Here is a 21,798-nt window from a genome sequence, read left to right on the forward strand (position 1 = left end):
TGAGGAGTTACTGGTAAACAGACCAGGGGACTACTGAGGAACGAATGAGTAACGAATGAGGAACGAATGAGTAACGAATGATGAACGACGAAGTGACAGTTACTCAGTAACTACTGAGGAGTTACTGGTAAACAGACCAGGGGACTACTGTATTCGTTACTGAGTAACGAATGATGAACAACCAGGGGCCCTAAAGTGACAGTTACTCAGTAACTACTGAGGAGTTACTGGTAAATAGACCAGGGGACTACTGTATTCGTTACTGAGTAACGAATGATGAACAACCAGGGGCCCTAAAGTGACAGTTACTCAGTAACTACTGAGGAGTTACTGGTAAACAGACTAGGGGATACTGTATTAATGAATCATTCTGTGAAATAGCAAACTGACCAATTTATTATGAAAGCAACTGAATTTTCCTGGGATTTCACAATTAGTTAATAAATTAACAAGGCACAGACGGGATGATTGTCATATTTTAATAAAGATACTCACAATACATACATTCATATTCACATTTAAGGTTTATTATGTGGCATTAGTAATGTTGAAGGCTTAAAAGCAATTGTCCACCACTGCAGGGCACGCTTTAAACCTGCCTCCCTTGGTTTCAAGCGCTGTCGAGGGCTGGCTTGGGTCCCACACTGGATCGACTGGTAGAGCTGGATCTGACTGATGAGTTGTTACTCTTTCGCGATCCATTCGTTCACCAGTAGTTAAGCTTTATGAATCATTTGTTTACCATTAGTGAAGCTTTTTGTGTACCTTCATGTAAAGTAATGCATCATACTGAGTTGTTACTCTTTCGCGAACCATTCGTTCACCAGTAGTTAAGCTTTATGAATCATTCGTTTACCAGTAGTGAAGCTTTTTGTGTACCTTCATGTAAAGTAATGCATCATACTGAGTTGTTACTCTTTCGCGAACCATTCGTTCACCAGTAGTTAAGCTTTATGAATCATTCGTTTACCAGTAGTGAAGCTTTTTGTGTACCTTCATGTAAAGTAATGCATCATACTGAGTTGTTACTCTTTCGCGAACCATTTGTTCACCAGTAGTTAAGCTTTTTGAACCATTCGTTTACCAGTAGTGAAGCACTTTCGGGTTAGTTATAAAACCCCAAACCACTGTTGATGACAATGAGGGATCTACAGCCACTTTAGTTAAAAATGTATACAACATAGGGAAATATATATACATATACTGCGCTCATGACACATAACATATAACATAATAACAGGATAATATAGAAAATATCAACAATTTAAAACACAAACAGAAACAAAAAAAGGCATTTTAAAATGTAACAAAAAAAGGCACTCTAAAAACAAAACAAAAACCAGCTCTCTTCATCTGACACGGCTGTAGCGATCCATCGCCTCTTCTGGGGTGAGGACTGAAACAAAGAAAATGATAAACATGTATTAACAGTAGTATTTTGTCAGGATGATGGTAGTGATGATGATACCCCTTCAGAAACATTTATATAGAAATTAGAAGATAAAATGAACATACCGTGATATAATACGGCATTACCGTATATGCCTCAAATCATACCGTGATATAAATTGTAGTCCATACCGTACAGCCCTACTGCATACCTTACCTATAAATGTATTTCATCCAGCTGAATAGGGACAATTTGCTCCTCTCAAAAAGTGACCCGCACCTCACTGACTTCCTCGTCGTTTTCCCTCTATGTTTATTACGTCGGCACTGCCTACAGAAGACAACACATTTCTTCATGATAAATATTAATGTTACTGAACTTGAATTTATAACATGACATATCAGTAAACAAAGGAAGTCATCGATAAAAACCGTACCAAAAAAGAATACTTACCACTGCAGTCCGTCAACGTTTGCGTTTTCCTTCATTTTCATGCTCTTTTTGCAGAGTTTGCATTTTATTTTGGCTTTAAGTAACTTCTTCTTTTGGAGCCATTTTTATCAATTTTAATTTCTTTTTAAAAGTCTGTCTTCCCTCAATAAGACTGAGTACTTCAGCGTGCAGGGTCATGATAACTTCGCATCAAACCGTCTTCCTGTCTTGCACATGCGGACCCACAATGCAATTCGGGAGCGTCCCTTGTCGTCGACGGACGTGTACAGTGGGTAGGGGGCACGTTATACGCAGATCGTTTTACCCCATGCGTCGGACACGCCCACTCTCTTCCGTCGACGGGCAAGGAGGTCGTGCAGAAGGACTTGACAATGGAGACTCAGCGAAAGAGTAAGAGAAAAAGGCAGCCCACGGAAGAGCTTCCACATGTAGAGACAGCCATGTTAGAATGTAAGTACATGCTTTAAAGTTATTTCATTATTAATTGAGAGTGTAATGATTCGGTCACATTGCTTAGCTTCCTAAAATGAGCTAATTTGACATCGTACCACGTCTGTTCTATCACGTATTTTTTGGCCTTGCTAGCTAACCTTGTCACTAACCAATGGATTGCTAGCTGGCTAGATAGCCGACGTTGCAAGCAAATTTTAATTATCTGTCAAACACAAAAGTTTAACTCTTAACTAGGTCAAAAGACCGACGGTTCAACCACTTATCTAATGTTAAATTAGGCGATATGCGATGAAAATGTGGTCCAAGCTTTGAAATTGGACTTGTAAAGTTATTATGTTAGCGCCAGTTACCACGTCTTTGAATAGTTTTTGGAGTTGTTTTTAACTACTAAAAAACCCGAAGACTGCTACATTACACTGTTATAGTGCTATTACGGTAATACCTTTCTCCCTGTTTTTTTTCTTTTCATTTTAGTCCATAGTTACAGTATGTAATGTTAACAACTGAATCTCTCAAACATGTCTTCTACACAATGGACTGCATGTGGAACCATGACAAATGAGTTGATGATGATTTGTCTTAAATCAAAATTACATATGATCATACATATTATTATTACATATTATAACATTAAAGACAATGGATAATGTCATTGCCCAAAGTGAATAAAACCCTTATTTCTTAACTAACTGTATATATATGTTTTTAAGGTATCCATACAATTTTCAAATGAACAAAAACGTCACTCTGTATGCATTCATCAATATCCTTCATGAGGTTTTGAGCCCCTTACACCAACCATTCTTTCTGTGCTCCAAAATGTTACAGCGCCATCGAGTCAGCGGGAACAATCCGAACAGCGCAGTAGCCAAACTGCAGCAGAGGAAGCAGGTAATTAATTTTTTATTTTAAATGTTAAGCATACTTAACAGATATACTCAGATTCATGTGACTGTGAAATTTAGTTGTACACAGTATAATGATTAATAACTGATGAACGTCACTATGAAAACACTATAATAGTGTTATTTTTAAACCTCTTTTCTACTTCCTGGTTTTATGATGTTAAAATAAGGGTGCTCACCTTAACTGGTTGAAGGCTAGTGTCTAGAGGGGATCCAAGACAAGAGGATGCTAGTAATATTTACTCCATTTGTACTTGAACATTGCAGTAACCAAGTATCTACCTTTACATGATATCGTAACCGGAAAGTGCTTTGGGAATGGGAAGGAACTTAGAACAGCAATGACATGAATTAGATTGAGGTCAGTTAAGCCACTTTAAGTTAGTCTACTAAGTAGAAAATAAAAAAGTTTTTGGTTATGGTTATGGTCATGGTGCTGGATTAATTGATCAATTCTTACCCATTTCTTTAACGAGCTAGGTGGTCAGCTGGTCCCAAGTCTGCTTATAATATCAAAGCCACGTCTGAACATGACTGTTCAAAGCAGCATAATGGATGAAGCTACAGCAGGAACATGGCTTTCAAATAACACTAAACAATATAATCCACTTATTCTACCACTTGTCTAAACTATACAGTGCTCCCACTTTACTCTCTAGTCGTGCTCATTTGATTTATAATAACCTACTGTTAAAGAGTACAGATAATACTACTTGAATAGACAGTACACTCACAGTACTCTTGATACTACTGGAAATTACAATTTAATAATTATTATTATTATACCTCTGTACATTCATTACTCTAGAATGTAATTTAGAACTAACTTGCCACTATATAACCCTAATACAAGAATAGTATTAATACTAGTAAACCCCTAACCAACTGCACTACCATCATCCTGACAAAATACTACTGTTAATACATGTTTATCATTTTCTTTGTTTCAGTCCTCACCCCAGAAGAGGCGATGGATCGCTACAGCCGTGTCAGATGAAGAGAGCTGGTTTTTGTTTTGTTTTTAGAGTGCCTTTTTTTGTTACATTTTAAAATGCCTTTTTTTGTTTCTGTTTGTGTTTTAAATTGTTGATATTTTCTATATTATCCTGTTATTATGTTATATGTTATGTGTCATGAGCGCAGTATATGTATATATATTTCCCTATGTTGTATACATTTTTAACTAAAGTGGCTGTAGATCCCTCATTGTCATCAACAGTGGTTTGGGGTTTTATAACTAACCCGAAAGTGCTTCACTACTGGTAAACGAATGATTCATAAAGCTTAACTACTGGTGAACGAATGGTTCGCGAAAGAGTAACAACTCAGTATGATGCATTACTTTACATGAAGGTACACAAAAAGCTTCACTACTGGTAAACGAATGATTCATAAAGCTTAACTACTGGTGAACGAATGGTTCGCGAAAGAGTAACAACTCAGTATGATGCATTACTTTACATGAAGGTACACAAAAAGCTTCACTACTGGTAAACGAATGATTCATAAAGCTTAACTACTGGTGAACGAATGGTTCGCGAAAGAGTAACAACTCAGTATGATGCATTACTTTACATGAAGGTACACAAAAAGCTTCACTACTGGTAAACGAATGATTCATAAAGCTTAACTACTGGTGAACGAATGGTTCGCGAAAGAGTAACAACTCAGTATGATGCATTACTTTACATGAAGGTACACAAAAAGCTTCACTACTGGTAAACGAATGATTCATAAAGCTTAACTACTGGTGAACGAATGGTTCGCGAAAGAGTAACAACTCAGTATGATGCATTACTTTACATGAAGGTACACAAAAAGCTTCACTACTGGTAAACGAATGATTCATAAAGCTTAACTACTGGTGAACGAATGGTTCGCGAAAGAGTAACAACTCAGTATGATGCATTACTTTACATGAAGGTACACAAAAAGCTTCACTACTGGTAAACGAATGATTCATAAAGCTTAACTACTGGTGAACGAATGGTTCGCGAAAGAGTAACAACTCAGTATGATGCATTACTTTACATGAAGGTACACAAAAAGCTTCACTACTGGTAAACGAATGATTCATAAAGCTTAACTACTGGTGAACGAATGGTTCGCGAAAGAGTAACAACTCAGTATGATGCATTACTTTACATGAAGGTACACAAAAAGCTTCACTACTGGTAAACGAATGATTCATAAAGCTTAACTACTGGTGAACGAATGGTTCGCGAAAGAGTAACAACTCAGTATGATGCATTACTTTACATGAAGGTACACAAAAAGCTTCACTAATGGTAAACAAATGATTCATAAAGCTTAACTACTGGTGAACGAATGGATCGCGAAAGAGTAACAACTCATTAGTCAGATCCAGCTCTACCAGTCGATCCAGTGTGGGACCCAAGCCAGCCCTCAGCGTGCCCTGCAGTGGTGGACAATTGCTTTTAAGCCTTCAACATTACTAATGCCACATAATAAACCTTAAATGTGAATATGAATGTATGTATTGTGAATATCTTTATTAAAATATGACAATCATCCCGTCTGTGCCTTGTTAATTTATTAACTAATTGTGAAATCCCAGGAAAATTCAGTTGCTTTCATAATCAATTGGTCAGTTTGCTATTTCACAGAATGATTCATTAATACAGTATCCCCTAGTCTGTTTACCAGTAACTCCTCAGTAGTTACTGAGTAACTGTCACAGTTCCTCAGTAGTTACTGAGGAACTGTCCCCTGGTTGTTCATCATTCGTTACTCAGTAACGAATACAGTAGTCCCCTGGTCTATTTACCAGTAACTCCTCAGTAGTTACTGAGTAACTGTCACTTTAGGGCCCCTGGTTGTTCATCATTCGTTACTCAGTAACGAATACAGTAGTCCCCTGGTCTGTTTACCAGTAACTCCTCAGTAGTTACTGAGTAACTGTCACTTCGTCGTTCATCATTCGTTACTCATTCGTTCCTCATTCGTTACTCATTCGTTCCTCAGTAGTCCCCTGGTCTGTTTACCAGTAACTCCTCAGTAGTTACTGAGTAACTGTCACTTCGTCGTTCATCATTCGTTACTCATTCGTTCCTCATTCGTTCCTCATTCGTTACTCATTCGTTCCTCAGTAACTACCTACGTTTCTGTGTACCTTATTGTAAAGTGTTACCATAATTTTTGTAAACAAAAACAGCATCTACTTTAGGACACTGATCTTCTCAAGGGGTCCTTCCTGTTCCTCTCCTTCTTGAAGATCCTAATCAGTTTCCCCCTGTTTCAATTTGTTATTTTTGATAATTTTTGTTGTTTACCGTGTACTTCAGGGCTTCGCCCTGCAGAGCTGAATGGTGCCGTTTTGCTGAGTAATGGGAGGATTGAGCTCCCGGTTGAGATGGAGGAGAGGGGAGAATGCTGAGCTCTCGAGAGGAAGCATTAATAGTTAACGCCGGGCGCTCGCTCACCACTCTGTGTGCCGCGCTGCACTGAAAACAGTCAGTGCTCAATCCACATGTTGTGGCGGTGGAGCCGGCTTGTGCACTTCAGTCTGACATCAAACACAATCCAGTGGAGAGGGTCCCTGTGGCGCCTGGCCGAGAGAGAGAGAGAGATGCTAGTGCTAAATGCTGAACTACACCTTTGATTTATTGATATGACGTCTCAAGATAGCGACAGATTCCGCTCTTAGGCTTAACATTGACTGGTATCTCTCTACAGTCATCACATGAGACGAAACCAGTGTCTCAACCTCAATTATATGATGGCCTTCATTGCTAACACCTGATAAATGACTCATATCAAACCTGTCTACCGAACAGACGCCTAGTGTTTAGTTGAACGGTGGTGGAGTCGGGCTGGGTTGACATTCCTTCTCCATACTAACAGCGGGCTGCTGCTGCTCCTCTTCCTCCTCTTTCTCCTTCCCTTCCTCTCTGCCATCAGCTGACAGCCAAGGAGGGAATTGAGACCCACTCCAGCAAGACTAAGATGTACAAACCACCAAGGGGAGAGGAAGGGAGAGAGAGACAGAACAAGATGCTTAAGGGCCAACACGCTTGGATAAATGCTTGTCTCGAGAGTTTGATGCCATGACAATTTAGATTTTATTCCACTTAAACTTGACACATCTTGTCTGTTTCCTATCAATCCATGAGTGACTTTATTTGTAATGGTAAGCTGAATTTGTGTCCTTTACAATTTCAACATCCACCAGGTCAGGTATCTTTAACTAATAGTCTCTCTGTTGATCATATTGAGAGCAACATTTAGGGTGCTCTTGGATGCTTATCCTGATTAGATAGGTTGAGATAGATTTGATTAGAAAAATGATAACAAAAAAATGTTGTTAACCTCACAGAATACTCCACTAGTTTCCCTTACACAGACACAAGCACAGGCACGTAAGCAGACACATGCACACATGCACGCACACACACGCACACAGACACACACACACACACACACACACACACACACACACACACACACACACACACACCAGGGTCTAATCATTAGACTAATATTCAGAGTGAGGTGAGGGGTGGGCCTCTCAACGGAGCTCCTCAGTGATACACTAACAGGGCAGAGGAGAGCCAAAACGCATTATCGTCTGGCTAGGAGCTGGGACCTGCTTCCACATCAAAGTATTAGGTAGAGAGAGGGGGTGGAGATGTGGGGGAAGAGGGAAAGGGGGAGAGGGGGCACATTGAGAGCGGTAGTGAGAAGGGGTGGGGGGGTGAGAGAGAGACAGAGTCACACAAAGACATACAGACAGAGTAAAATAAATATAAAAACAAAGAGAGAGAGGAGAGACATAAACATAGAGAGTGAGATAAAATAGATTTGGCATCCAAGAGACCTGTATAGAGTTATATAGAGGTCCATGTAGAGTAGAGAAAGATACAGGGAAGGAGAGAGAGACTGCAAGAGATAGGTGAAAACTGTGCAGGACTGAAAGAAAGAGGGAGAGGGATGAGGACAGGGAGAGATGAGGAGAGGGAGAGATGTGGAGAAGAGGGAGAGACGAGGAGAGGGAGAGATGAGGAGTTGGAAGAGACAGCAGCAGGCGTTGTTGGAAAAGACAGGAGGCATGCAAGGAAGATTCTTCCAGAAAATAAGGCACTAAAACAGTTCGGTTCCCAGCAACCCACCTCTGGCCCTGGATACTGTAGCCTTCTATAGTCTCTCTCTCTCACCCTCTTTCTCTTTCGCTCTCTCTCTTCATCTTTATAGATTAAATATGTTCTAACACAACCCTGATAGGTTTAATTAATTAATTAATTGATTAATTAACCAATTGCAGTCATGAGTGGGAATTATGGTGTCAAGAGCTATTTTAAAAACAAAAGACAACCGTTTCATTTGTTTTGTATAAAATGAGAACTACTCCATCTGCCATTGAATTACATAACTGCTACAAAAGCATGAAATCATGACCTTTATGTATTTCCCTTAATCATTATATCCTTACTGGTCAAACATAGCTCTGTCCTGCTTTCCATCACTCACATTCTCCAGTTCAGACGTGAAACATGAACCTGATTCAGGATAAGCAGGACAAACTCCCGGTACGCGTTTCGCGAGGGATCATTTTTGTTATCCTACAGATTTCAAATGTATGCTAATTAGCTTCACGTTATATCATTTATTTATAATCTACTCATCGACATAACCATGACCAATTCGTCGCCAATCTGTGACCTACTTGAGACAAAAAAAGTGCTTTGATTCAGATTCAATTTGACGCTTTGAACCCAACACCACCACCACCGCCGCCGCCCTACCTCTGCCAGGCAGCAGGGTATCAAGGGGGCTTAGTTTTATATCCCCCGGATCAATCCCGCCTTTCCCTTCAAAGTGAAGCTGAGATGAGGGCGATAGAGTGATCACTCCCAGGCCGGGGCCTGCTAAGCTGGGCCGCTTTGTCCAGACACCATCCTAATGGATGTCTTCTGTCTCTTTCTGGTCACCGACCACCAGGCTCCAGGAGACGAGGGCGCCGGCGCCCGCCGTCGTCTGATTACATGGTTGCTGCGGTGACCATAAGCCACTTTATACTATTTCATTTATCTGTAGACACGCACACACACACACACCCTCATACATATCAAGAAATGTGAATGAAAGAGGGGGTGTGGCTTCCTAACATGGTCACCGCAGCAACCATGTTAGGAAGCCCCTCTTCCGTTCACATTTCTTGATATGTATGAGGGGGTGGGGCTTCCTAACATGGTTGCTGCGGCGACCATGTTAGGAAGCCCCACCCCCTCTTCCGTTCACATTTCTCGATATGTATGAGGGTGTGTGTGTGTGTGTGCGTGCGTGTCTACAGATAAATGAAATAGTATAAAGTGGCTTATACTTTGTTGTATTACAAAACTACAAGGCAGTATTGGAGTAGTGAGTTGTTGAAGTCTCTCATACAAAACTAGCTGCATGCCAGTTAACAGTTTTATTAATTCTTTATGTAGTTAGTAGTATAGATATGGAAAATAATGAGGACTTATGAGATAGATGTCAGAGAGGCAGAGAGAGAAAGAGAGGGGGAGAGAGAGAGAGAGAGAGAGATACAGAGAAAGAGACAGAAACAAAGAGCAAGAGAGGAAGATAGGACGAGAGAGAGAGAGAGAGAGAGAGAGAGAGAGAGAGAGAGAGAGAGAGAGAGAGAGAGAGAGAGAGAGAGAGAGAGAGAGAGAGAGAGAGAGTATTTTTCCCGTGCTCTCCAATCTGGCTTAACACCAAGAGAGTGAATCAAAAATAAATCGTCCGCCTCAACTGTTCATTTAGATTCTCCTCTCTCCCCCCCAAGCTCCTGTCTGGACGCTGTCACAGCAGTGGCACGCGGCGCCTCCCCGGGACCTAAAGCTCAGCCGATGTGTTTCTGTCAGAAACAACACGCTGGCTATCGGATATGTCCTTCACCGGGATCCCCTGATCCCCCTCCTCCTCCGCCGCCTGCTGTGTAATGCATTATGAACCAGAGAAGTCAATAGTCCTCCATTACGGTGCAACACCACTGAGGGGAGCGCTTCAGATCCATGTTATTAAAAGCCAGCAGGGAACCTTTAAAGTGTTGTACACGGGGGCATGCACGAGGGAGGGGGGGGGGGTGCTCCTGCTGCGGTGACATCTGCAGTCCCTCTCAATTAATATATTATTTGATTGGACAACCCAACCTAACCCAACCTAATCCGGTAGTTTAGGGTTTTAAGTTGTCAGAATCTAACAGAAAACAGGTTTAGCTATATGATGCACAATGTTTTTTTTTATTGCCATGTTTGTGGACCGAGCACAGGGGTCTGGTACCCCCCCCCCCTGTGCCCTCTGCTCACTCACGTGCTCACCCTGACGACATCCCTCTGGTTACACCACTGGGCTGTGAATCTGTGTGGGCTGTGAACACGTGTAGATATTTCTGACAAGTATGTCATAAGTTAATTTCATTTGAGTCAGCGATAAAATGTCTGTTTCCATGTCAGACTGAATGCTCCTCGAGATAGATTTTAGGCGATATTGATCATACGAGTGTTATGATCAACGACGGAGGGAATGATCTCAGGTGCTTCATCCTGCTTTCTGATGCTGAGAGGGCCCTGGGGCCCCGGGTCTTTGGGCTTGTGAAGGACCAACTGTTTTCAGGGCAACGTATCCAGATTTCAACGCTGATTACACAAAATAATTCAACTTATCTAAATTAAATCTTCTGTTGATGCCCTGACAGACCATAGCTACAGTAAATTCTTACAGGAGGACCCTAGCTACGGTCCTTCTTTACAGGAGGACCCCAGCTACAGTCCATCTTTACAGGAGGACCCAGCTACAGTCCTTCTTTACAGGAGGACCCAGCTACAATCCATCTTTATCAAGGGGCCCAGCTACGGTCCATCTTTACAGGAGGACCCTAGCTACAGTCTATCTTTACAGGAGGACCCCAGCTACAGTCCATCTTTACAGGAGGACCCTAGCTACAGTCCATCTTTACAGGAGGACCCTAGCTTCGGTCCATATTTACCAAAGGGCCCGCCTTAGCTACGTTCCATCTTTACCGAAGGGCCCTACCTACAATCCATTTTAGAATTCTTAAATTCCTCTTTAACGCAACAATTCAACATCGTTTTCACGGGAAGGGTCCCCCCTTGACCCCCCCTATGTACCGGCTATGCCTGAGATTAAATGTGTGATGACATCAATGGGTCCACCCAGACTTCACAAACTTCCGTCTTTGATAAACAAAAAACCACACAAATCGACCTCTCACATCACAAGCTTGTGCTTTTCTTTCAATAATGACCTACTTTCCACCATGAAAACAGTATTGGCTCCAACAACACAACTAAACATTCCGGTGTAGTAGGACTACTACTCCCATCTGAACCAAGGGGACTGTGGAGGTGTGGGTGTGTGTTGTGATGGCGGAACATATTTGTGCTGATGAACGGAACCAGTACCCTGAAGGGACGCATGAGAGGAGGGAACGGGAAGCGGGATAATCTCCCCCATGGTCCCTCTCTCTCCCCCCCCCCCCCCCCCCTCTCCCTCCCGATCTGTGTGTCTGCTGTTCTTGTAATTCTCTCTCTAATTTCCTCTCCTCCCGTCGTCAATAGCAGGGGATTTAATGATTACATCTGGCGGCACCTTCCCCCCCCCCCCACCCCCTCCTCCACCTGATTATGCAAAGCAGGCCTACATTCTGCACCTTTGAAGTGAAAGTGAGGCGTCTCACAGAATCCTTCCCTGAACGCAGCAAACCATCGCAGGGTTCGCTGCGAGGTCAACGCTACGGTTACCCTGGAGACCACTAACTTGTCCCTACTTCACCATGTCTTTGCGGTGCTAGATGAAGTGCTCAAACCAGTAAGACAGACAGAGTTTGCTATACCTTTACTTTCACCCCAAAAAGAAAATAAAGAAGATGGAAAGTAGAACATTCAGTAAAGTAGTGGATAATTGTCTCGGCCGTTCTGGATGAACTTACGGTGCTTAAAATAAGGTGGAAGAGGCTTAGCCGCACAGAGCAATAGTCACAGAACTGCAGAAGCCTCGGATTCAGCCTAAAATACCTAAAACTTTGAAGAACTGTGAAAAATATTCATGTTCCATAGGTGACTTTTAAAATCACTCAAGAAGTCGCTCTAGCTGTGGAAATACTAATGACTCCATTAACAACCAAATTAATATGGTTAAACCAGACTTTTCATGGCTGATATTGTCTTCCCCTATTTTATGGCAGCAGTAAAGATGTACTATGTTTTAATACAGATTGGACAGAGATACTACCCTGGAGTTCTCGCAAGAGCACAATTTGAATTTGCTCAGTCAGTCACTCTGGGAATGAGTAATATACTCATTCCCCGATTCTCCTGGATCTGAACATTAACCAATCACATCGGTGTATCTGATATAGGCGGGCCAGAAGCAAGCTAAACAGTAGTGGTGGATTTCATGTTTGAATGAATCAGTTTGCGTCAGTCAGTTCGCCAAGAAGAGTCGTTCGTTCAGTCAGGATCAGTCCGGAATAAGTGAGTAAACATTGCAAGATTGCTACGGATGAACACCAGTTGTTTGAAATGGTTGTTACAAACTCTGTAGGTGGCGAACAAGTAAAAGCTGCGTCACGTAATAATAATAGTTAACTACTTTAACGGCACCGACAATCCAAAACTTCAGTGGAAACTAGATGGAAAAGGTGTGTAGTTCAAAACTTGCCGCAGCTTTTACTTCTTCGCCACCTAGAGTTTGTTATGTACGATCATTCAAAAAACCCCATGTTATTTCCCATAGACATTTGACCGAGGGAACCGGGAGCCTCGGAGGCGGGACTTATTCTTCAGAGGTCTATTGCCAGACCCTACAGCTTTCTAGATGTGGTTTCCAGGCTAGAGATACTACAATCAACAGTAAAAAGAGGTCACTCTGGAAAGCTTTGTGTGGTGAAGATGAGACATTAGATATATTGCTTCTTAAATAATTGATAAATATAGCATGTGGGTCGCATTATTCCCAAATTATGCTTCAAATTAAACGTAAGCCAATTGAACACATTTTAATGTATATGTTTTTCAAATTCAGATTATTACTCACTTGATAACAAACTCAACCCCTCAAGAGAGATGAAGTGATGGAGGCAACATGATGACTCCGTAGCCTACATCCATCAGGATGTGCTATTCACGTATGAAACGCATCACTAAACCCTGGGAATACATAATGATGGGAGAACGTAAATAAATTATGTTTATTGCGTCTATTATAAAATGACAAAAAGACAACATAAAATTCAGAGTGAATAATTTAACTCACAATTTGCTCATTCTTTCCAAATGCCTTGGGCATGATCTAAAAGTGTTCATTGGCTGTTTAGTCTCTTGTGTGTACTCTGGGACAGTCAGCCTCGTCTTCTTATCCGACATAAGTACATGGGTCCCCAGGTACGTCCGGGCGTCGGGACCACTAGCAGCCCACAGCGACGGCGTTGGTGGTGGGGCTGGATGAAGGTAAAGTGAGCTGAGAAGGGTGTGGCCAGCTCCTCCCACAAGTCCTCAAGCTCTGCCTCCGGGCAGCTCTCCAGCACCGCCCCCACCACCTCTGCATTCTCATTGGTGGATAAGGTGCAGGTGGAGTAGACAACCACGCCCCCGGGACGTACCGCACACAGAGCCGACCTGCAACCCAGTCATTTTAAAAAGCCGGACTTTTCTAATATGTACACAAGGGGGCAGTAAAGGGCTTTACAAAGACAAAGTAAAGCCAGAACTAGCAGGTGAGCCTTTCCTCAAACTAGTCCTTTCAATTCGTTAGCAAAATTTGTTTTTGCAAACAAGTCAAAATGTACCCAACAAAGAATCTCTTGGTCAAAACAACTGTGGTGTTGTTTTGATATTTTAAACCGTAACTGGATGACAGAAGGTTTGTCTCTTTTCTTTTTTTATGAGCTTTAAAATATTATTTGTTTAAACTAAACGCACAACTACATAGTGGACCAGCCTATGTTAAGGTCAAACATAGCCTTCAGTCCACTGGTCAACATATCTTTATGATTGCAGCAGGGCTGAGCAACCTGGACACCTGCAGTCAGCAGGATTCTGTGTAAATTCCTGGGAGGATGGAAGTGGCAGGTAGCCCTGAGGGAGCAGCTCTAGATGGGGGCTGGGAGGTGGTGGCGCTAGGGAGGGCTGTGTTACCGTAGCAGCTGAGCCTGAAGAGCAGGCAGTGAGGCTCTCTCTTTGAGTCGAAGCTCCCCCTGCTGGCGGTTGGAGGAATAGAGCCAGCTCCGGTCGTTGGAGCAAGGAGCGTCCACCAGCACCTATCAGGTGCAGAAAGATTAAATGGTGGATATGGAATAACAGTGTAGGTTTATAGTAGGTTTATAGTAACCCATAACCATAACCTGGTGAAGCTCCTCCATGTAATCAAACAAGATAAATGGTTGTATCGGGTGGTTATTTTCAATCACAGGGAAATAATCTTAAAGATAAAAGGTAAGGTCTCAAGGTTAAGTTTGGGGTATTAGGTGAGAGATGGTTGGGTTACAGAAAGGGTTAGTTGAGGATCAGAAGTGTAAAACAAAGGTGAGTTTGATTCCTTCATTTCAACTTGAGTTTTGTTCATTCAATATGTCCCACTCACAAATTCTTGCTGGTGTTTCCTCACCGCTACCTGCTGGACCCGACAGTGAAGTGCGACTACATGAAAGCCTATCTCATAAAAAAAAAACTAAAAGAAAGAATACTTCTGCCCACCTTATCGTACGTCCCTGCTTCACTCAACCCAAAAAAACGACCATCCTGATTGGACAAAATCACCCTGTTGCTTAGCGACCGCGGAAGGAAGGACTCCAGGGTTTGGGCAAGCCATTCCTTCCTGTGCAGGTCCAACTCGTTACAGCAGAGCAACGCTACAGTCAATCACAAAGCAGCAGGGCAACCAATTAGAACCCTCCATATAACCCTCCTTATAATTTATAAAGTCAACAGTACGTAAGTCAAAGTAATAATAATAATTTATAATAGTATTGTCATCATTCTGAACTTTATGTACAATAGTGTCACATTGCATTATACATACTTAGAAATATTATAAGGATATTAGAAAAGTTGAAGCACAGCCATCTGTTTGTGTACCTGGGTTGGCCGTCTGCATTATGGCCAGCGCTTTCCCTCCTGGGGCAGAGCAAAGGTCCAGCACCTTCTCACCGTCTATGAGCTCTAGTGCCAGCACAGGTAGCAGGGAGGCAGCGTTGAGCAAGTAGTACTGCTTCAGCACACCTCGCCAGTGGACCTGGGACGGGAAACGCACAGGCCGGGGATGGAGAAAACACTGTAGCAGGGAGGGAGAGGGGGGGGAAATGGGAAGGAGGGAGGAAGGGAAAGAGGAGGAGGGAGATGTGGAGGTAGAAGAGTGAGCGGAGGGAGGGGAGGAAGGGGACAAGGAGAGAGAGGAGGAGGTGGTTGGAGAAGAGGAGAGAGTGGAAGAGGGAGGGGAGGAGATGGTTGGACAAGAGGAGATGTTGGAGGAGGAATAAGAGGACAAGAGAGATGAAGAGGAGGGTAAAGAAGAGGAGGACAGAAAGGAGGAGGTGAAGTTGGAGAGATGGGAGGAGGAAGAGGTGGCAAGGGTGTCTGTAAGAGGCCTCAGAGTGCTGGCTCCGAGGATGTTGTGTGGGTTCCGAACGGTCCTGTGAACGTCTGGTGTTACTGTAGAGGAAATCTTGGATTGAGACTCAGCCGCAACTTCTCCTCTTCCTTGTTGCTGTGGCAACGTGATTGCTGGGGAACCAGTTTTTGGTAAAATGGGGCTGTGTGTATGTGGCAAGAAGCTGGAGAAGCCTTTTGATTGGAGGAGGTCTGTGATGTCGTTCAGAGTAGCGAAGCGGTTGAGCATGACACCGTACTGCCAGGAGTCTGGGTCTAAGAGTACAGACCTGCAGGAGACAGTTATATTTTAAGTAAGAGCTGTATTAGTATACTATTATTTATAATAACTTGAGGGAGCCATCTCTCTCTGATCACAAAGTCATATATAGAGAGAGATTAGAGAGCAGTATTTAATATCTCACTTTTATGCATTGACACTATTAAGACGGAGTCCATAAATCATCCAACAATCCTTATAAAAGTACCAACCTAATCCTTCACTGTTAATAAACAACATAGACTTGGCCAAGTAGTTTGAACATCGATAATTATTTGATAATTATTTATCTTTTAGAGATAAATTCCATTCTTTAACCCGGTACCAGTAACTTATATGGGATTTTAGTCTGGGGTCCTGATCTCCAAAATGGGTAACAATAACCCCTTCAGAGCCAAAGCATTACCTTGCAGAAGGCCATATGTCTCCAAGTTCACGGCCATACTGTTCATCAAACCTGTCTAGTACGGGTTGACAGGGCGGCCTACTTATTTTAGTCACATTCTCTTTCTTCTTTCCTTTGAGTCCTTTGGGAGTCTGTTGATCAAAAAGGTATAAAGACAATAGTCCCATCTGAATACATTCATTTGTAGTGAAATTAGATGCAGCAGAATATGCAGCAGTAAATAACAATAATAATATTGCCTGATATTCCACACCATGTCCTCACAATAATTATATCAACATTTACATTTAGCAGACGCTTTTATCCAAAGCGACTTACAACGGTTAATACACACCGACGGCGGAGTCAACCATGCAAGGCGAAGTGTCTTGCTCAGGGACACATCGACACTAGGATCAACATCCGTTGAGCAGGTTCACTTTGAGCACTAATGTATATGTGTGTATCAGCACTTCAGTGTATCAGATATGGACATGATAATCACCATATAAGCCCCGTTTGTCTCTTGTTAAAGCCTAGCTCTATACAGAACCGACAGAAGTGTTGATGTTGTTGTACCTTACTGCAGACACTGACAAACGCACTTAAGAAGTGTAAATAATGTCAGCTGTATATGTGGAGCGAGCAAAAACCCCAAGAAAAGAGCTTGCTACGAACTTGGAATCCAAACTTACTGGTGTCGATGTGTCTATTCGAAACATGTCCGTAGAGTCCGTCTGTATAATGGTTATGCATTACCTTGTTAGTTGAAGGTTGTTGTTGTGCACTAAGTGATGACTCCACCGAGTCAAAGGTTGAGGAACGACACCGTATTTGCGTTATAAGGCATGTTGTGTAAAAGGTTACACTCCACCTTGAATGTAACGTTTGTCTTGATATAACCTGCTTCAACATTCGCGCAATGTCATGGATAACATGTATTAAATAACGTCAATAGATAGGTGTGTAGATAATAATAATAAGCATGGGATCCATGACAGTAAAACCGGTGCGTTCTCCAAATGTGCTCTCCGTGAACAGTAATTGGCGCCGAAGTATCAAAGGTTCCACTTATTACACGGCTCTCCTCAACGCTGTGGAACGCTCCGTTCACTTGTATGGGCCTTCCAGACTTCCGGTAGTTAATTATTTTTCAATAACGACCTAAGCATATAATGACATATAATGATGACATATAATATAAAGCATATAATGAAGTCAAGAAAAGTGGATTCTTTCACGTCTTTCGTGTCACTCACTCCGCAAGTAGTCCGGTAATTTATCATCCCAGCGTATTTGGTTGCTAAGCGACGTCAACGTCTTTGGCGGACTATTTCTCTCATTCTCTGCGGATCAACACTACTAGTGGTAGTTTTTTTTTTTTTCGTTTTGGCAAGTAGCCGTGTAATAAGCGGGATAACGTCGCCGGTCATTATCTAAAATAAGCCCCTTCAGCGGGGTTTATTTCCCGATGATGACCTTCTATACATTATCCCTTACATAATGACCGGCGTTCTATTCATTATCCCATTATATCATTACATAATTACTGATCTTCATACGTTTTCTTTATTCCGTTTGCCTGATTTTTTGCAGTTAATTTCGAATGCATACTTTCAGCTACAGAAACCATTAAACTATCAAAACGTCCAGCTCTTTAACGACATGATGGCTATCTCTCGGCGTTTTTCAACTCATAACTCACGCTTTTTCGGCTTTTTTTTTTTTTTTTTTTACAATGTAAGTCAATGGCAGAGCCGTCCGCCTTCTCTCACACTTACTATGGACTAACCTTCGTTCAACCATTTAACAAATCAACACACTTGTATCTTCAATAATCTGTAAACCGAATTTCGATTTCCTTGATACTTTTTTCAGAATCACAGTTTAAGTTCCATACATCGGCTTCGTTTTCAGTTGGTCTCTGAGGTTAGCGCGCGGAGGACGTGCAGGCAGTGTTGCCAGATTGGGCGGTTTACCATCTGCGGCAATTTAGCAAGCACACTTTCGCAGTTCGTTAGGACGAAACGCATTCTAGTTACTAAACAGTATTCAACCAATGTTTTCAGTTATTTTATTATAACTGTATTACAACCCTACTCATTAATGCAGAATAGTTGGAACTTTGTTCCACTATCCTGATGTAAAAACAAAATCGAAACCCTATATGGCTTATTATTTAAAAAAAAACAACACATAGGTATATAAGGTCAACAGTTAAATTTACCCCATGCACCCTATTTTACAATTTGCAATCAAATTCCCAAAGCACAAAATGAACATTGATGTAAACAAACCACTTTGAAATGACTGAAATACATTTATTTTATTTTAGTGTGTTATGTTCCATGTTCTTTTTAACAACAAAAATACAAGTAACAATGCCATTACAAATCCACCAGTTTAAAAACAGCCAGCACTACAGACAGAGAGACATGAGTGGATCCGGGATTCATTCTCAACGACTTGGATCAGTCTAGCCTTTACAAGGATCCTAGTCTAAATTAACCTAGAGCGGCTGCTCTATATTATATATATATATATAATATATATATTATATATATATTATATATATATATAAATTTTGAGTATATTCAAGTGCTTCTCTGGTAGTCATGGTGACGGTATGGACCAACAGTAGAGGTTGTTGTGGAAGAGGATTTGTTTACATGGCGAAGAGGATGAGGAAAGCCACCATCAGGCAGAAGAGACCCATGGCTTCAGAGAGAGCAAAGCCCAAGATTGCATAGGAGAAGAGCTGCTGCTTCAAAGACGGGTTCCTGGAGAGAAGGAGAGAACAAGACCACCGGGAGTTGACTTCAGGATATCATGTAAAGGGCAACTTGCATTCCTGGTTAATTAATGTGGGGAAAGCAGTACACCCATGCCCATCCATTTTTTATTTTAGTTGACGGCATGTAAAATCACAATGTTCAGGAAGTTAGGCCATGAGAAACGCTCCTTCTTACAGGAAGGACTGGCCAAAGCCTTAGGATGTTGTCATAACATGTTATGTACAAAGGCAGAGCTAAACAAGTGGGAGACAGAAAGCTGTATTCAAAGTTTAAAATCGTATGAAGGCTCGACACTGGGATTCCACTTAATGTTCACTGCAGCTCTAGCATTTCTTTTACCACAACTGATTGCATGCTCAGTTTAGATTCTGTGCTCATTTTCCCTGAATTCATCAACTGAGCACCCCACACCTGCACGTTGCTCACTAATGACATCTTTTAGAACAGCAAACCACAAAATGTTTCACCTGGCGTATCCGATGATGAGACTGCCGAACACAGTGCCGATACCGGCGCCCGACCCTGCCACGCCCACTGTGGCAGCACCGGCGCCGATGAACTTGGCAGCAGTGTCGATGTCCCGGCTCACCGCGCTGGTCTGGAAGCCACGAAGCGCCACCTGCTGCTGGGCGGCCAAGAACGAGGGAGCCTGGGGAGACGCCGCGGATTACGGACAGAATGAAGACAGTAGCCAAGACTCTAGCTATTGAACACGTTCAAGGTAGGGTCCAGAGCAATAAATCTAGGTTCTGACCGTTTTTAAAAAAGGTCTAAAATGCTTGTCACCAACTGACCAATTTTTTGACAATCAAATATGTAGAGCTTATAAACATTAGTCCTCAAAAAAAACTGCCAGTGGAAAACGTGGGGAACTCAACGTGTGAGGTCATATTTATATTACAGATTACGGATAACAGTTGTTATACAGGAAGCTGTCTGTGTCAAGGGCAGATGATAAAATGCTTGTCACCAACTGACAAAACCATCAAATACATATAGCTTATAAACAACCATCTATAACACAATATGCATATCATACAATTGCAAGATTGGGGACCACTTGACACTTGACAGTATTATACAAACCCGCTGTTAACATTCAGAATCCATCCCAGTACGGAGCAACACTCACCTCCACGCTGCCAGCATCGCGTCCTGACACCACACTAGCACCGAGGGGTCTGTAGAGAGCACGAGCTCCAGCACGCAACTGTAGTCAGGGAACACAGCATCAGCAAGGGTTGGAATTATTGAAGGGTTGGAATTATGGACCGTTTCAAGTGCACGGCTCAACATAATAGATACAATATGCAAAACAGGATTAGATGACAACTTGATTATATTAAACACAATGTATAAAGATAGATACAAATTAAAATATAATCATTTGACATTAAAAGTTACATTAAGTTACTGACTTCGACATAGACTATCAAGACATTGGATCTTAAGATAAGGGTCCTTAAGATGGCCAGCATATACGCCTGCTGGCTCTGCTGCAGAAGCCAGAAGATTCAGGGACATGACCTTTGACTTAACCCATAGGGTAGGCAAAGGACCAGTGTGTAGGGAAAGGGAGCCTATGTCTGACCTTAAGGATTATTAATCGGTTTAAAAACATTAGTCCAGAAAAACAGGCAGCCAGTGGAAAATAAGCTAACTCAACATGTGAAGTCATATTTATATTAGTGACTGCAGAGAACAGACAGATAACAGTTGTTGTACAGGAAGCTTTAGGAGTCAAGGGCAGATGATTTCAGAGGCTTGTAATTAATTATACATATATGTAGCCAATTTAATGCTATTGCATATGCAGCATACATCTTAAAATGGTAAAACCATGGCCAGATCTGATCATGTGTCATCAGGCTTAAGTCCTCCTCATAGAGGACAGTCGGGCTGCTAGCTGTGGACTTGACATTGGTGGAGAACTCACCTCAGGTAGATAGAGGGCAGAATGCTATTACATAAGATTTGGCTTCATTACGTGGAAAAAACTAACACCATTTAACTTGAGAATGACAAAAAGAGCGCTTTCATTCATCAATTCAGTCATTATATATATTATATTTTTCTACTCACCAGTGAAGGGGTGGAGACGAATTTAGCACAGGCGTACATATTGATGGGATAAAGTGGTCCAATACACAGACACGACTACTTCGAGAAAATCTGTGGAAAGAAAATGAGAAAACTTGGAACACTGTAGATGATGCATTGATGGGAGTGCTAAATCACATTTTAGAAAAGACAGCGAGCCAACCTAAGGTCATGTCTGGCTACACTTGAAGGTAGATTTCACCGAAAAATACGGAATAATAAGTAGAAACATGCTTTTAGAAATGGAATATCATCCCATATAACACAATTTCCATCGTTGTTTGACTTTGACAAGGCCCAGAAATTATAATTTAAAGATGAAAATGAGCGGAGAGGTTTAGCACTTACCAGACTGTACCAGAGGTCGGACGGTAAAGGACTGCGCGTGCTCAAGAGAAACGACAACTTCCGGGTTTAAGACGCAGTGGC

At 42.0% G+C, this 21,798-nt stretch overlaps 2 protein-coding genes and 1 long non-coding RNA gene across 4 annotated transcripts; 1 reads left to right on the plus strand and 2 right to left on the minus strand.

Moving 5' to 3' along the window:
* Window positions 1-1,085: 1,085 nt before the first annotated feature.
* Window positions 1,086-4,447, plus strand: LOC311356208. Its single transcript, XR_014637597.1, has 3 exons — window positions 1,086-2,293; window positions 3,125-3,187; window positions 4,152-4,447. It is a non-coding gene; the product is annotated as an uncharacterized lncRNA (long non-coding RNA).
* A 2,656-nt stretch (window positions 4,448-7,103) lies between these two features.
* Window positions 7,104-17,464, minus strand: nsun3 (NOP2/Sun RNA methyltransferase 3). 2 transcript variants are annotated; one of them, XR_014637621.1, is made up of 8 exons: window positions 17,234-17,464; window positions 16,496-16,626; window positions 15,300-16,099; window positions 14,919-15,073; window positions 14,361-14,482; window positions 13,480-13,841; window positions 13,261-13,373; window positions 7,104-7,162 (listed from the first exon to the last, which is right to left on the minus strand). XR_014637621.1 is itself a non-coding variant. In XM_084476109.1 (6 exons), exons 1-6 carry the CDS (start codon window positions 17,387-17,389, stop codon window positions 13,565-13,567), a joined length of 1,641 nt encoding a protein of 546 aa, XP_084332235.1. In that variant the 5' UTR covers window positions 17,390-17,464; the 3' UTR covers window positions 13,425-13,564. The 2 variants fall into 2 exon arrangements, 1 of the variants encoding a protein (XP_084332235.1); XM_084476109.1 differs by lacking the exons at window positions 7,104-7,162; window positions 13,261-13,373 and having other exon boundaries at window positions 13,425-13,841.
* Window positions 17,465-18,771: 1,307 nt separating this feature from the next.
* On the minus strand, window positions 18,772-21,767 carry LOC311356195 (ATP synthase F(0) complex subunit C3, mitochondrial-like). The gene is made up of 5 exons (XM_084475954.1): window positions 21,718-21,767; window positions 21,352-21,441; window positions 20,402-20,479; window positions 19,737-19,918; window positions 18,772-19,254 (listed from the first exon to the last, which is right to left on the minus strand). Exons 2-5 carry the CDS (start codon window positions 21,388-21,390, stop codon window positions 19,140-19,142), a joined length of 414 nt encoding a protein of 137 aa, XP_084332080.1. The 5' UTR covers window positions 21,391-21,441; window positions 21,718-21,767; the 3' UTR covers window positions 18,772-19,139.
* Between the last annotated feature and the right edge of the window lie 31 nt (window positions 21,768-21,798).

The sequence above is a fragment of the Micromesistius poutassou genome (genome assembly GCF_964030765.1).
Source record: "Micromesistius poutassou genome assembly, chromosome: 12".
Taxonomy (NCBI): Eukaryota; Metazoa; Chordata; class Actinopteri; order Gadiformes; family Gadidae; genus Micromesistius; species Micromesistius poutassou.

Excerpts from the sequence above, each read along its gene's own strand:
- nsun3 (XM_084476109.1), bottom strand. The coding sequence starts at position 17,389 with ATGTTGAAGCAGGTTATATCAAGACAAACGTTACATTCAAGGTGGAGT. Across the intron at positions 15,074-15,299 it reads AATGCAGACGGCCAACCCAG|CGTTGCTCTGCTGTAACGAG; the intron begins GTACACAAACAG and ends GATTGACTGTAG. Across the intron at positions 14,483-14,918 it reads AAGCAGGGACGTACGATAAG|GTGCTGGTGGACGCTCCTTG; the intron begins GTGGGCAGAAGT and ends TGCACCTGATAG.
- LOC311356195 (XM_084475954.1), bottom strand. The coding sequence starts at position 21,390 with ATGTACGCCTGTGCTAAATTCGTCTCCACCCCTTCACTG. Across the intron at positions 20,480-21,351 it reads TCGTCTCCACCCCTTCACTG|TTGCGTGCTGGAGCTCGTGC; the intron begins GTGAGTAGAAAA and ends CCCTGACTACAG. Across the intron at positions 19,255-19,736 it reads CTCATCATCGGATACGCCAG|GAACCCGTCTTTGAAGCAGC; the intron begins GTGAAACATTTT and ends CCTTCTCTCCAG.